The sequence below is a fragment of the Myotis lucifugus genome, unplaced genomic scaffold (genome assembly GCF_000147115.1).
Source record: "Myotis lucifugus unplaced genomic scaffold, Myoluc2.0 scaffold_1391, whole genome shotgun sequence".
Classification (NCBI taxonomy): Eukaryota; Metazoa; Chordata; class Mammalia; order Chiroptera; family Vespertilionidae; genus Myotis; species Myotis lucifugus.
The window spans coordinates 19,641-33,880 of NW_005872439.1; the positions used below are offsets into that span (position 1 = coordinate 19,641).

General features: G+C 41.8%; 1 protein-coding gene across 2 annotated transcripts in view; it reads left to right on the plus strand.

The window, feature by feature from the left end:
* The window catches only part of LOC102440888 (zinc finger protein 883), a 28,079-nt gene extending 14,754 nt beyond the window's left edge, over nucleotides 1–13,325 (plus strand). Inside the window, exon 2 of one of the 2 annotated variants that reach the window (XM_014449746.2) lies at nucleotides 10,399–13,325. In XM_014449746.2, the coding sequence (XP_014305232.2) occupies nucleotides 10,399–11,920 (1,522 nt within the window). In that variant the 3' untranslated portion in view covers nucleotides 11,921–13,325. Of the gene's footprint in view, nucleotides 1–9,929 lie in introns of both variants that reach the window. The other variant, XM_023748430.1, reaches the window with a different exon arrangement.
* The last annotated feature ends 915 nt before the right edge of the window (nucleotides 13,326–14,240 follow it).

Consider the following 14,240-nt stretch of genomic DNA (forward strand, 5'->3'; position numbering starts at 1 on the left):
TTCTAATATTTATGGTTTCTTTCCTTTGAAACCTTTGGTTTACTTTCCTATTGTGTTTCTAGTTTCCTGAGGTACCGTGTACTCTTATTCCCATTGCCTGTGGGATTTTTTTTTCATGGATAGCTGTCTACTTACTCTGGGATGGGGAACGATTCTCTATCTCTGATTCTGCCATCTTGCTGATGTCACTCACATAGGTCTTTTGCCTGTGGTCTCATTTGTGGTTTGTTGTTCTACGACAGTGCTGACCATATCTCATTTTAGGTTTTCTTTTAAGATTTGCGTCATTTGGTGGCTCCTTGTGTGCATGCACAGGACGAACTGCCAGCAAGCGAGGGGGTGGGGGGTGCGGGGTCATGTTGCGTCATAGGGGCGCGCTCTACGGACGACACTGCGGGGTTGCGGGAAGTTGAGCAGCGGTAAGTGAGCCGTGCTGGTGAGGGAGTAGCAGGATCCTTTGGCGTTGGTTTTGGAGGCCCAGCGGTTGGGGCGAACTCAGCAGCGTAGGCCCAAGGTCACGGAGGGCCTCAGGATCCTCCATTCCCCACCGGGTAACTGACTCTCGTTGTCCCCATCTTCCAGGTACTTCCCCTCCGCCTCGGGCAGCCCGGGTCTTCTGTCCTGGAAGGTCCTAATTTCCCAGGTCAGTCCATTGAGTCCCCGACAGGAGTGCTCCGAATCAGGGTGTGGGGACTCGGGCTGCTGGTGCCGGCTTCTCCCGGAGTTGCGGTGGGACTGGCAGGCGCATCCCGCCCCTGGCTGAGCCTTCTTAGTGACGATAACGTTATTTTGAAGCGAGGACGGCAAGTTGGGCTTTTCTGAGCTCAGGTTCTCGATTCCTCGATTTGGGCCAAGGGTTGCGAACTTGAATGCGTAGTCAGGTAAGGTAAATGGAGGTGTAAGAAAGTGTCTATGATGTCATAAACAGAGGCAAACTTTTATTTTTGCTGAGTTTTGAGTTTTAAGAGCACAATACTAGTGTAGGTGATGTTGGAGAAGCGAAACAAACTCCAGTGTGTGCACATGTGGTCAGTCTCTTGATTTTTTAAAGCCTGGCAACTAATATAATTTTTAAAAATTGGCAACTCATTAAAACATTTTGTGCAACCAAAACCAGGCATATCTGTAGCTGCCTGTTTGGGTCCTAGACTTCCATTCCCATTAAATATTTGGATTTCTTCTGTGATACCCGCACTGGTTAAATTTTTTGTGTGTGTGTGGCTATTTTCTTGTATGATTTTTATTATTGTTTTATTGCTTAAAGTGTTACAAAGAGTATTACATATGTCTCCTTTTTCCCTCCCGCCCTTGACAATCCTCTGGCCTCCCCTACCCCCCAGTGTCTTATGTCCATTGGTTATGCTTATATGCATGCATACAAGTCCTTCGGTTGATCTCTTACCTCCCTCCTGCCCCCCAACCCTCTCTGACCTTCCTGCTGTAGTTTGACAGTCTGTTCCAGGTAGCTCTGCCTCTGTATCTATTTTTGTTCATAAGTTTTTTTGTTTTGTTTTGTTTTAATATATTTTATTGATTTTTTACAGAGAGGAAGGCAGAGAGATAGAGAGTTAGAAACATCAATGAGAGAGAAACATCCATCAGCTGCCTCCTGCACACCCCTCACTGGGGATGTGCCTGCAACCTAGGTACATGCCCTTGACCGGAATCGAACCTGGGGCCCCTCAGTCCGCAGGCCGACGCTCCATCCACTGAGCCAAACCGGTTTCGGCTGTTCATAAGTTTATAATGGTCTTTATTATCCATAAATGAGTGAGATCATGTGGTATTTTTCCTTCATTGACTGACTTATGTCACATAGCATAATGCTCTCCAGTTCCATCCATGCTGTTGCAAATGGTAAGAGTTCCTTCTTTTTTACAGCAGCATAGTATTCCATCGTGTAGATGTACCACAGTTTTTTAATCCATTCATCTACTGATGGGCACTTAAGCAGTTTCCAGATCTTAGCTATGGTGAATTGTGCTGCTATGAACATTGGGGTGCATATATCCTTTCTGATTGGTGTTTCTTGTTTCTTGGGATATATTCCTAGAAGTGGGATCACTGGGTCAAATGGGAGTTCCATTTTTAGTTTTTTGAGGAAACTCCATACTGTCTTCCATAGTGGCTGCACCAGTCTGCATTCCCACCAGCAGTGCACGAGTTCCTTTTTCTCCATATCCTCTCCAGCACTTGTTGTATGATGATTTGTTGATGATAGCCATTCTGACAGGTGTGAGATGGTACCTCATTGTTGTTTTGATTTGCATCTATCGGATGATTAGTGACTTTGAGCATGTTTTTATATGTCTGTTGGCTTTCTGAATGTCATCTTTCGAAAGGTGTCTATTTATGTCCTTTGCCCATTTTTTTAGTGGATTGTTTATCTTCCTTTTGTTGAGTTGTATGAGTTCCGTATCAATGTTGGAGATTAAACCTTTATCAGTGATAACATTGGCAAATATGTTCTCCCATGTAGTGGGCTTTCTTGTTGTTTTGTTGATGGTTACTTTTGCTGTGCAGAAGCTTTTTATTTTGATGTAGTCCCATTTGTTTATTTTCTTAGTTTCCAATGCTGTATCGGTGAAGAAATTGCTTCGGCATATGTTTGAGATTTTGTTGCCTTTGGATTCTTCTAGTATTTTTATGGTTTCCCATCATATATTTAAGTCCTTTATCCATTTTGAGTTTATTTTTTTGTATGGTGTAAGTTGGTGGTCTAGATTCATTTTCTTGCATGTATCTGGCCAATTTACCCAACACCAGTTATTGAAGAGACTATCTTGACTCCATTGTATGTTCTTGCCTCTTTTGTCAAATATTAATTGAGCATATTGGTTTGGGTCGATTTCTGGGCTCTCTATTCTATTCCATTGACCTATATGTCTGTTCTTGTTCCAGTACCAGGCAATTTTGAGAACAGTGGCTTTGTTATATAGCTTGATATCTGGTATTGAGATCACACCTACTTTGTTCTTTCTCAGGATCGCAGCAGCTATTCGGGGTCTTTTTTTATTCCAGATGAATTTTTGGAGAGTTCGTTCTAGGTCTGTGAAATATGCTGTTGGTATTTTAATGGGAAGTGCGTTGAGTTTATAGATTGCTTTGGGTAGTATGGACATTTTAATGATGTTGATTCTACCAATCCAAGAACATGGTATGTTCTTCCATCTGTTTATGTCTTCCTCTGTCTCTTTTTCCAACGTCCTGTACTTTTCTGAGTAGAGGTCTTTTACCTCCTTAGTTAAGTTTATTACTACGTAACTTAATTTTTTTGGTGCGATGGAAAATGGGATTGTGTTTTTAGTCTCTCTTTCCGTAAGTTCACTATTGGTGTATAGAAATGCCATAGATTTCTTGGCGTTAATTTTGTATCCTGCTACATTGCCAAATTCATTTATTAAGTCTAATAGTTTTTTGATGGAGTCTTTAGGGTTTTTTATGTATAATATCGTGTCATCTGTAAATAAGGACAGTTTTACTTCTTCTTTTCCAATTTGGATGCCTTTTATTTCTTCTTCTTGTCTAATTGCAATGGCTAATACTTCCAGTACTATATCGAACAGGAGTGGTGAGAGTGGGCATCCCTGTCTTGTTCCTGTTCTTAGGGGAAGTGGTGTTAGTTTTTGTCCATTGAGTATGATGTTGGCTGTGGGTTTGTCATATATGGCTTTTATTATGTTGAGGTATGATCCTTCTATTCCCACCTTGCTGAGAGTATTTATCAAAAATTGGTGTTGAATTTTGTCAAAATTTTTTTCTGCATCAATTGATATGACTATGTGGTTTTTTTTCTTTCAATTTGTTTATGTGATGTATTACATTTATTGATTTGTGGATATTGTACCATCCTTGCATCCCTGGGATAAATCTTACTTGGTCATGGTGTATGATCTTTCTGATGTACTGCTGGATCCGATTTGCTAAGATTTTGTGGAGGATTTTGGCATCTATGTTCATGAGGGATATTGGCCTATAATTCTCTTTCATTGTGTTGTCTTTACCTGGTTTTGGTATGAGGGTGATGCTGGCTTCATAGAATGAGCTTGGAAGTGTTCCTTCCTCTTCAATTTTTTATAGTAGTCTGAAGAGGATAGGTTTTAGTTCATCCTTGAATGTTTGGTAAAACTCCCTTGTGAAGCCATCTGGTCCTGGGCTTTTGTTTGCTGGAAGCTTTTTGATGACTGCTTCAATTTCTTCCATAGTTATTGGCCTGTTGAGATTTTTAGATTCTTCCTGATTGAGTTTTGGAATGTTGTATTTTTCAAGGAATATGTCCATTTCCTCCAGGTTGTCTAGTTTGTTGGAGTAGAGTTGTCCATAGTATTTTTTAACAATCATTTGTATTTCTGTGGTGTCTGTTGTTATTTCGCCACTATCATTTCTGATTTTGTTTATTTGGGTCCTCTCTCTTTGCTTCTTGGTGAGCCTGGCTAGAGGTTCATCAATCTTGTTTATCCTTTCAAAGAACCAGCTCTTGGTTTCATTGATTTTCTGTATTGTTTTTTTGGTCTCTATGTCATTTATTTCTGCTCTCATCTTTATTATCTCCTTCCTTCTGCTCACTGTGGGCTTTTCTTGTTGCTCTCTTTCTAATTCTTTGAGATGTAGATTTAGATGTTTTACTACCATTTTTTCTTGTTTGTTGAGATAGGCCTGTAGAGGTATAAACTTCCCTCTCAGGAATGCTTTCATTGTGTCCCATAGGTTTTTGGATTGTTGTGTTTTCATTGTCATTAGTTTCCAGGATGTTTTTAATTTCTTCTTTGATCTCATTGGTAACCCAATCAATATTTAATAACATGCTATTCAGCTTCCAAGTGTTTGAGTATTTTGAGTTGTTTTTATTGTAATTTATTTCTAATATTATGCCTTTGTGGTCTGAGAAGATGCTTGGTATGATTTCAATCTTCTTGAATTTGGGGAGACTTTGTTTGTGACCCTATATGTGGTCTATTTTTTAATATGTCCCATGAGCACTTGAGAAGAACGTATATTTTGTGGCTTTGGGGTGAAGTGTTCTGAAGATGTCTATGAAGTCCATCTGATCTAGTGAGTCATTTAGGATTGCTGTTTCTTTGCCGATTTTTTTCCTAGAGGATTTATCCAGTGATGTCAGTGGTGTATTAAAGTCCCCTACTATGATTGTATTGTTGTCAATCTCTCCCTTGATATCTTCCAGGAGTTTTTTTATGTATTTGGGTGCTCCTGCATTGGGTGCATATATGTTTATCAGGGTTATATCCTCTTGTTGTATTGATCCCTTTAGTATTATGAAGTGGCCTTCCTTATCTCTTGTTATGGCCTGCACTTTAAGGTCTATTTTGTCCGATATAAGTATTGCTACCCCAGCTTTTTTTTATTTCCATTTGCCTGAGAGATATTTTTCCATCCCTTCACTTTCAGTCTGTGTGAGTCCCTTCTTCTGAGGTGGGTTTCTTGTAGACAGCAAATGTTTGGGTCATGTTTTCTTATCCATTCAGCCACTCGATGTCTTTTGATTGGAGCATTTAGTCCATTTACGTTTAAAGTTATTATTAAAAGGTACTTGTTTGTAGCCATTTCTATATTTTGTGGCTGTTTTCTTTCTGAGCTTTTTATTTCTTCTTTTTACACCTGTCCCTTTAGCATTTCTTGCATTGCTGGCATGGTGGTGATAAACTACCTTAGCCTTTTTTTGTCTGTGAAGCTTCTTATTTCCCCTTCAATTTTGAATGATAGTCTTGCTGGATAGAGTATTCTTGGATTCAGTCCTGTGCTTTGCATCACTTTGTAAATTTCCGTCCATTCTTTTCTGACCTGATGTGTTTCTGTTGAGAAATTATTTGATAATCTAACGGAAGACCCCTTGTATGTAACTTTCGGACTCTCTCTTGCAGCCTTTAAGATTCTCTCTTTGTTTTTTGTTGTTGTTGTTTTTTAAATATATTGTATTGATTTTTTTACATAGGAAGGGAGAGGGATAGAGAGTTAGAAACATTGATGAGAGAGAAACATTGATCAGCTGCCTCCTGCACACTCCCCACTGGGGATGTGCCCACAACCAAGGTACATGCCCTTGACCGGAATCAAACCCGGGACCCTTGAGCCGCAGGCCGATGCTCTATCCACTGAGCCAGACCGGTAAGGGCTAAGATTCTCTCTTTGTCCTGAACATTTGCCATGGTAATTACGATGTGTCTTGTTGTGGGTCTTCTCGGGTTCACCTTCTTTGGGACTCTCTGTGATTGTGTGACTTTTTTCTTCCCCCACCTCCTTAGTTTTCTGATATTACTTCTTCAAGAAGGTTTTCTAAGTCTTGTTCCTCTTTCTGTTTTTCTGGCACCCCTATTATTCGTATGTTTCGTTTTATGTTGTCCCATGGCTCACTTAGGCTCTCCTCCTGTCTTTTAATTTTTTTCTCCAATTGCAGTTCAGTTTGGGTGTGCTTTGCTTCCCTATCTTCTAATTCGCTGATTTCGTCCTCCACCTCTCCTAGTCTACTGTTGAAACTTTCAATGGTGTTTTTTTATTGCAGCTATATCACTCTTTATTTCTTCTTGGTACTTACATAATTTATTGATTTTTTTCATCTGTTTCTTCCTGCTTCTTGCATAAGTTGATTTTTTCCTCCATCCGGTTTATGCATTCTATGACCCTTAATCTGAATTCTTTTTCTGTCATGCTGCATGCCTCAGTTTCACTTAGCTGCTTTTCTGGCGAGTCCTCCTTTTCTTTCCTTTGGGGGTTTCTTTGTCTACCCATGTTTGATCTCACTGACATAACTAAATGTTGAGTCATTCAGTGGCTGATCCCTGGGTGGCAGTGGCTCCTCGGGCTGCGGTTGCTCCTTCAGAGGTTGTGGTAGCAGCTGCTCCTCACTTGGCAGCAACTCCTGTGGTGGGTGCTGTTCACCTCTGCGGTGCCTCCTCTGGCTGGTGGGAGGAGGCTCCACACATAGCTGCTGTTCCTCAGACAGAGGGTGTGGTGATCATGAGGCTGCTGTTCCTATGGGCTCCACAGGCAGCTGCTACTCCTTTGAGTTGTTACTTTTAATCTCTTAAGCGGCCTCAGGGCTAGGTGTTTTCCAATAGGGTGTGTCCACTGTCTTTCCCCCAGGCAAGGCTGATGTCTATGCGGCTGTGTTAGGGAATGACTGAGCCGAGGAAACTTGGGGTGTCTGCCTTCTGAGCTCTATCCCTCGTGTCCCCAGAGCTGGCCTCTGTTCTCACAGCTCCAGTCCTCTTCGCCCTCCCTCTGTCAGAGTACAAGGTGGGTGGCTCCACAGGGACTGTTTGTGCCTTGGCCCTTTAAGCTGGTGCCTGAACTTTCACCTGCCACTCCCTGGCAGACAGTACCCCACTGCTTTCCACAGCTTGATGCTATGTGGATACCTTCCTCAGCTTGGTGTTCTCTGCTGGGGAACCCACCTCTGGGATTAGATCTCAGAATTCTCAGTGGCACCTCCCCCCTCCACCACCAGCTGAGATAACTCTGTGTGACCAGTTGCCCTCTGTGGGTCACGTCTCTGCCCCTCCTACCAGTCTCTATCCCAGCTCCACCTTGGGTCCTTGGGTATCAGGGTTCTCTCCTGTGAGTTTTCTGTTGATTATTCAGGAAGCCTTCTCATATTTCAGTTGTAATTCCAGCTTGTTTCTTGGAGCATGGCCATGCAGCAGCATCCTACTCTGCCACCATTTTTAATCTCTCTGGTTAAATTTCTTTTTTTTTTTTTAATATTTTATTGATTTTTTACAGAGAGGAAGGGAAAGAAATAGAGAGTTAAGAAACATCGATGAGAGAGAAACATCGATCAGCTGCCTCCTACACATCTCCTACCTGGGATGTGCCCACAACCAAGGTACATGCCCTTGACCGGAATCGAACCTGGGACCTTTCAATCCACAGGCCGACGCTCTCTCCACTGAGCCAAACCAGTTTCGGCATAAATTTCTTTTCTTTTATTTTCAAATTAAAGAGTCACATTTATTGCAATCCGGGACTATGAGGGGCCATTCCCCAAATCTCATAGTCATAAGATGGTGGCAAAACCAGACTTATATAGGCAAAGATCACAAAGGTATTGATTACATCTCAAGGTTTGGAATGAGGAACCTGGTTTGCAAAAAAGCAGTTTACAGAAGCAAAATTAAGCATGTTAATTATAGTTTTGGGTCTCGGGATCACTGAGTTGCCAGGAACTCATTATCTAGAGCCATTGAGGTAATTTAGAGTAATTGCGCTGTCCTGGTCTTGGGACCACTGAGTCAACTGGAACGCATTATCTGTGTCCACTAAAACAATTTAGGATAATTGTGCTGTCCTGTTTCCCAGGTACAGAAGAATGTGCTTTCTAACACCAGTAAGATAACAATCAATGGGGTAGTCACGTTACAATCAATAAGGCATTCAATCGAATTGTATGATTTATGCAATTCAGAAAATCAAAGTAACTTTTCTATTGTTAAACAAAGCAAATAAGTACCATACTTCATTCCCCACTGGTTTTATGTACATGAGTCAAATCATGAACTCATCTTTACTAGTTCGGGGATTTTACTGCCCCCTAACTCCAAGTGGTTAGCCCGAATTAATTTTTCTAAACTGCCAGCTTGGCACATTTATTTTCATTTACTCACCCCACTTCTTTTAGGGGCATTCTCTATTCTGTTCCTGCTCTCCTGTCCCCTAGCACATCTAGCCCCTCTTAGCCCTGGACTTTCTCACTGGATAAAAAAAAAATGTTCTTACAGTTACCAAGTGCCCTGGTGCCACGGTCCCCATCCTCACTGAAGTCCAGTGCCCCTCCTGCGGGCATCGAGCCTCCTCCTGGCCTGTGTGGAGCCCAGGCTAGGGATCTCACAGATGAGGCAGCTGGATGCCGGGATCAAGGCCGTTTCCTGTTGCAGGAGCTGGGAGTGGTGTAGCCAGGTCTGGATGCCGTAGCAGGGCGACAGTGTATAGTCCTTTCCAAGTTGGGGTGAGTCCTTGGGTCCTGAACTTCTTTACCCACACTGAGTTCCCAGGCTGGAAGAGATGTACAGTATCCGAGGTGGGCACTGGCAAGGCATCTCGAACAAGCTTATGGGTGGCTCTCTGGGTATACTGCAGAGCCTGCAAGGACTTGAGCAAGGAATAGTTATGACTTTTGCTTTGAATTCCTTCCCTAACTTTGGGTAGGATAGGGGGAGGTTTACCAAACATGATTTCAAAAGGAGAGAACCCCTCCCGGTTGGGGGTACACCTGGCCAGTAAGTAGGCAAAGGGCAGGAGGTTGGTCCACTTTTCACCAGTTTCTGGGATAAATTTAGTTAAAGTCCTTTTAGAGTCCTGTTCATACCTGCCCTGAATTTGTGGCCAGTATGCACAATGGAGTTTCCAATTTATGCCTAAGACTTGAGCTATATACTTTGAGACTCATATTGCCACCGTGAAAGGTCCTTAAGGAAACCATTTGTGGAGTAATAACAAGCAGAACCTGCCTCTATCCTTTTCTTGCCAGCCAATGCTTCTGTCCTCCCTTGGTGAGACTTTCCTCATCCAGTGACCTTTTGGGCCATGTTATATGTAACAGCCATTTCCTGAGAGTCTCACTGACTTATCTTGAAAATCATTGTATGGCCCTGACCGGTTTGGCTCAGCGGATAGAGCATCGGCCTACGGACTCAAGGGTCCCAGGTTCGATTCCGGTTAAGGGCATGTACCTTGGTTGCAGGCACATCCCCAGTGGGGAGTGTGCGGGAGGCAGCTGATCGATGTTTCTCTCTCATCGATGTTTCTGACTCTCTATCCCTCTCCCTTCCTCTCTGTAAAAAAATCAATAAAATATATTTTAAAAAAAAGAATATCATTGTATGGAATCATGTCCAGTTGTGACATAAACAATTGTGATGAAGATATTCTGTATTTATCAGGTCAACATGCACGTCACGTACGTTTCTTTTCTTCAGGTTGCTGCTGTGGAGCTGAAAACGTGAAGGAAACGACTGAACAGAAGGTTTCTGTAAGATTGTCACAGGCAAGGAATCCCAAGTTAGCCTTGTCTTCCCAGAAGAGCCACCCCTGTGAGAGTTGTGGGCTGGTCTTGGGAAACATTTTCCACATGATGGAGCTGCAGGGAACACAACATGGACAAATACTGTTGAGGTGTGGGGCATGTGCAAAACAATTTTATTTCCATGCAAAATTTCACCAGCAGCATGAGAAAGAGAAATCTTTCACTAGAGGTGTGGACAGTATCTCACTTGCAAACAGCTACAATTTCAATGTATCCCAGAATCGTTTCACATGCGGGGAGGTTGGGCAGGGTGTCCTTACGGGGTCAGGATATCTCCACGTAAAGGCTACTCAGACCAGTGACAGTCCAACCGCAATTTCGACATATGGGATGCCTTTTAAAAGAAGAAAAATTTATTACAGTAGAAAAGATTGTAAGGGAGACCTTAGTTGCACCCACACATTTATTCAGGAAAAAGATGTCCATCTTGGAAGTCAGTGTTTTCTGTCCTCTGAATGTGGAAAATATTTTCCCAAATTTTCTAGCTTTCATTATCAACAGAGAGGTCACACAGGAGAAAAGCCTTATCAGTGCAGTGAATGTGGAAAATCTTTTATGGCTAATGCTGACGTTCATCAACATCAGAGAGTTCATACGGTGGAAAAGCCTTATAAATGCAGTGAATGTGGGAAATCTTTTACCTCTAAGAAGAACCTTCATCAACATCAGAGAGTTCACACGGGAGAAAAGCCTTATCAATGCAGTGAATGTGGGAAATCTTTTACCTCTAAGAAGAACCTTCATCAACATCAGAGAGTTCACACGGGAGAAAAGCCTTATCAATGCAGTGAATGTGGGAAATCTTTTACCTCTAAGAAGAACCTTCATCAACATCAGAGAGTTCACACTGGAGAAAAGCCTTATAAATGCAGTGAATGTGGAAAATCTTTTGCACAGAGTAGTGCCCTTCGTTGTCATCGGAGAGTTCACACGGGAGAAAAGCCTTATCAATGCAATGAATGTGGGAAGTCTTTTGCACACAGCAGTGCCCTTCGTTGTCATTGGAGAGTTCACACGGGAGAAAAGCCTTATCAATGCAATGAATGCGGGAAATCTTTTACCTCTAAGGAGAGCGTTCATCAACACCAGAGAGTTCACACTGGAGAAAAACCTTATACATGCACTGAATGTAGGAAATCTTTTACCACTAAGACTGTCCTTCATCGTCATCAGAGAATTCATACTGGAGAAAAGCCTTATCAATGCAGTGAATGTGGGAAATCTTTTACCCAGAGCATTACCCTTTATCGTCATCAGAGAGTTCATACGGGAGAAAAGCCTTATCAATGCAGTGAATGTGGGAAACCTTTTACCCAGAGCACTGCCCTTCATCGTCATCAGAGAGTTCATACGGGAGAAAAGCCTTATCAATGCAGTGAATGTGGGAAATCTTATAGCACTAAGAGCAACCTTTATCGTCATCAGAGAGTTCATACGGGAGAACAGCCTTATCAATGCAGTGAATGTGGGAAATATTTTACCAATAGCTTTGCTCTTCATTATCATCAGAGAATTCACACTGGAGAAAAGCCTTATAAATGTAGTGAATGTGGGAAATCTTTTATTCAGAGCACTCACCTTCGTTTTCATCAGAGAGTTCATACAGGAGAAAAGCCTTATAAATGCACTGAATGTGGGAAATCTTTTACCCAGAGCTCTGCTCTTTGTTATCATCAGAGACTTCATACTGGAGAAAAGCCTTATCAATGCAGTGAATGTGGGAAATCTTTTATCCAGAGCTCTGCCCTTTGTTATCATCGGAGACTTCATACAGGAGAAAAGCCTTATCAATGCTGTGAATGTGGAAAATCTTATAGAGGCCGAAATGGTCTCCAGTATCATCAGAGAGTTCACAATGGGGAAAGCCATTCTGAGTGCAATTAATATGAGGTATCTCTCAGCCAAATTCTAAATTCATTCTCTGCATAAGATTGCAAATGTGAGAAATTTCTTAGATGTGTAGGAAATGTATTTTCTTAGTTAGGAATTAACAATAGTACAAGAAAATTTGTGCATTCTCATTTTTCTGAATTGTATCTTATACATTTAATCGCCTATATTCTGTAAAGTTCCCATAAGTGTTTTTGCTGTTGTGTTTCTGTGTTTTTATGGTAGAGCACTATGTCATTATGTTGCACGTTCTAACATACAGAGATGTCCTACCAGATCTACTTCACTGCATATTTCTGTTGCTGAAGGTATTTAACCTGAACCACCTATAAGGTCTCTACAGATGGTAGCAATCACCGTCACAGGTGCCCAGGAAACCTAAGTCTGTTGTCTAATTTGTTGACAGAAATGAGGAATACCTGAGCCCTAGTTCTTTCTTCTTTCCCTGTCGTGCGTTGCCATATATGACTCGTTACTGTTGTCCTCATAAACATAATGTTGCAGAAGAACTGCCATTTTCAGGGACACACTTTCCCTAGATGCTAATGATGAGTTTATTGAGTGCCGAAGTCATCAATGGGAGAACTGCCAGACTGAGGTTTCTTTCTTTGCAAAATAATGAAATCTTTTTCCTGGGTCGTCTTTAATCTTGTGTGTGCTATTTATTGTGTGGGTTACTTTATAAGAAAATCTGGGCTCTCCAAGCATGGTGATGTGCAAAACTTTTATGCGGTCTCAAACATTTTTGGCCTTGAGGGAAGACCAGGGTGCAGAAATTACCTCAGCAGTTTTTGCCAAATTTACATTGCTGCCCATAACTTTCCAGGAAACACTGTGGACTCTCTGGTCCGCAGGTTAAGATGGATGCTTAGTGACACAGAGGTCACTCCGAAGAGGGGGCAGCTGTGACCACCTCAGTTATGTCTGGGAGCATGAATTTTTTTTTTCTTGTTTGCAAGGGATGCCAATACATGTGAAGGGAATCTCTTGCCCAGGTCTTGCAGAGGGCCACGTGCCCTAATGCCTACAATTTCACGGGTGATGGTCACTGGTTTGAAGGCCAGAAGAGTAATAGGAAACCCTTTCACTCTAGAAACACTGACCTAATTGTTGTTGTGTTGGAAGACAATACCAGCATGTCAGCAGGGCTGAATCATCTGGAAATAGCTGAGGGCATTTTCCCAAACCTGAAAAGGATGCATAAAATGATTGCTTGCTGCCAAACAGCTGAGGCCATTTCATTCTTCATGTTATTGCCTCCTGTTGGCCAAACACCTGAACAGCTGAAGGCAATTCCTCCAATCTGACAATGGATTCTGTATACCAAACCCTGGCCTTTGATGTATATCTTTACTTTGCCTAAGGACAATTTGTGTTAATAAAAAGCAAGGGGTCCTGAGACAAGAGAGAACTTGGTTTCTTTAGCCAAGCTCCTCTGGCCCCCAAATGCTTTCCAAAATTATGTTTTGTCTCTGGAATCTTTCAGAATTTACACAGAGCGCCTTCTCCAGATTCCTGAACGCTTTTATTAGCTGGCTTAAAACCACCGGAATTGTTGGACCAGACTGCAGCCTATTAGATGAAGTGGTCCTCATCTAACTGTGCATCCTGGAATTATTTTGAGGAAAAGACTACAAGAGCTGTGTGTACACTGATCTGAGGGACTCCAGGCATGTTTATTTTCTGTGGAGCAGTCATTGTCATGGATTATAATCAAGATGTTTTGTGGCACCTGTAGCTTCTCAGATGTTCCCATCAGAGTACTGGCAGCAAAACAAAGATGGAGACAAAGGTTGTCTCTTCCAGGGATGTGGCTTTTGTGGGTTTTGGTGAAAGTTCTTCATTGTTTGTCACATTTTCTGTGACTGAGATGAGACTCTCGCCCAGAGGACATAAGGATGGGGATTGAATATAGAATTGACAAAGCTGTTTTTCCAAAATAGGTGAACGTACATTTCTTTTATCTTGAACCATTTTTTGACAGCTGTAATGAGTAAACTACATGTGTTAAGTATAGTGTTTCATAAATCTTGACAGGTGCATGAAACTGAAACCATCCTTATAGTCATAATACTGACCCTATCTGTAACTGTGTAGCTGCTTCTTGACCTCATTTAATCTGTCCCTGTTCTTCACAGCTTTCCTAGTAACCATGGATTTACATTCCATTTTACTAAAGAACTTGGCTTTTTCTTAGGATTTTTCTACTTTAATTTATATTTCATAAAATATTGGAGATTTATTAAAGATACATTAGTAACTCATCTTTTTTTGATAGATATTCTTTTTGATGTTGTTAATCCTCACCTGAGAA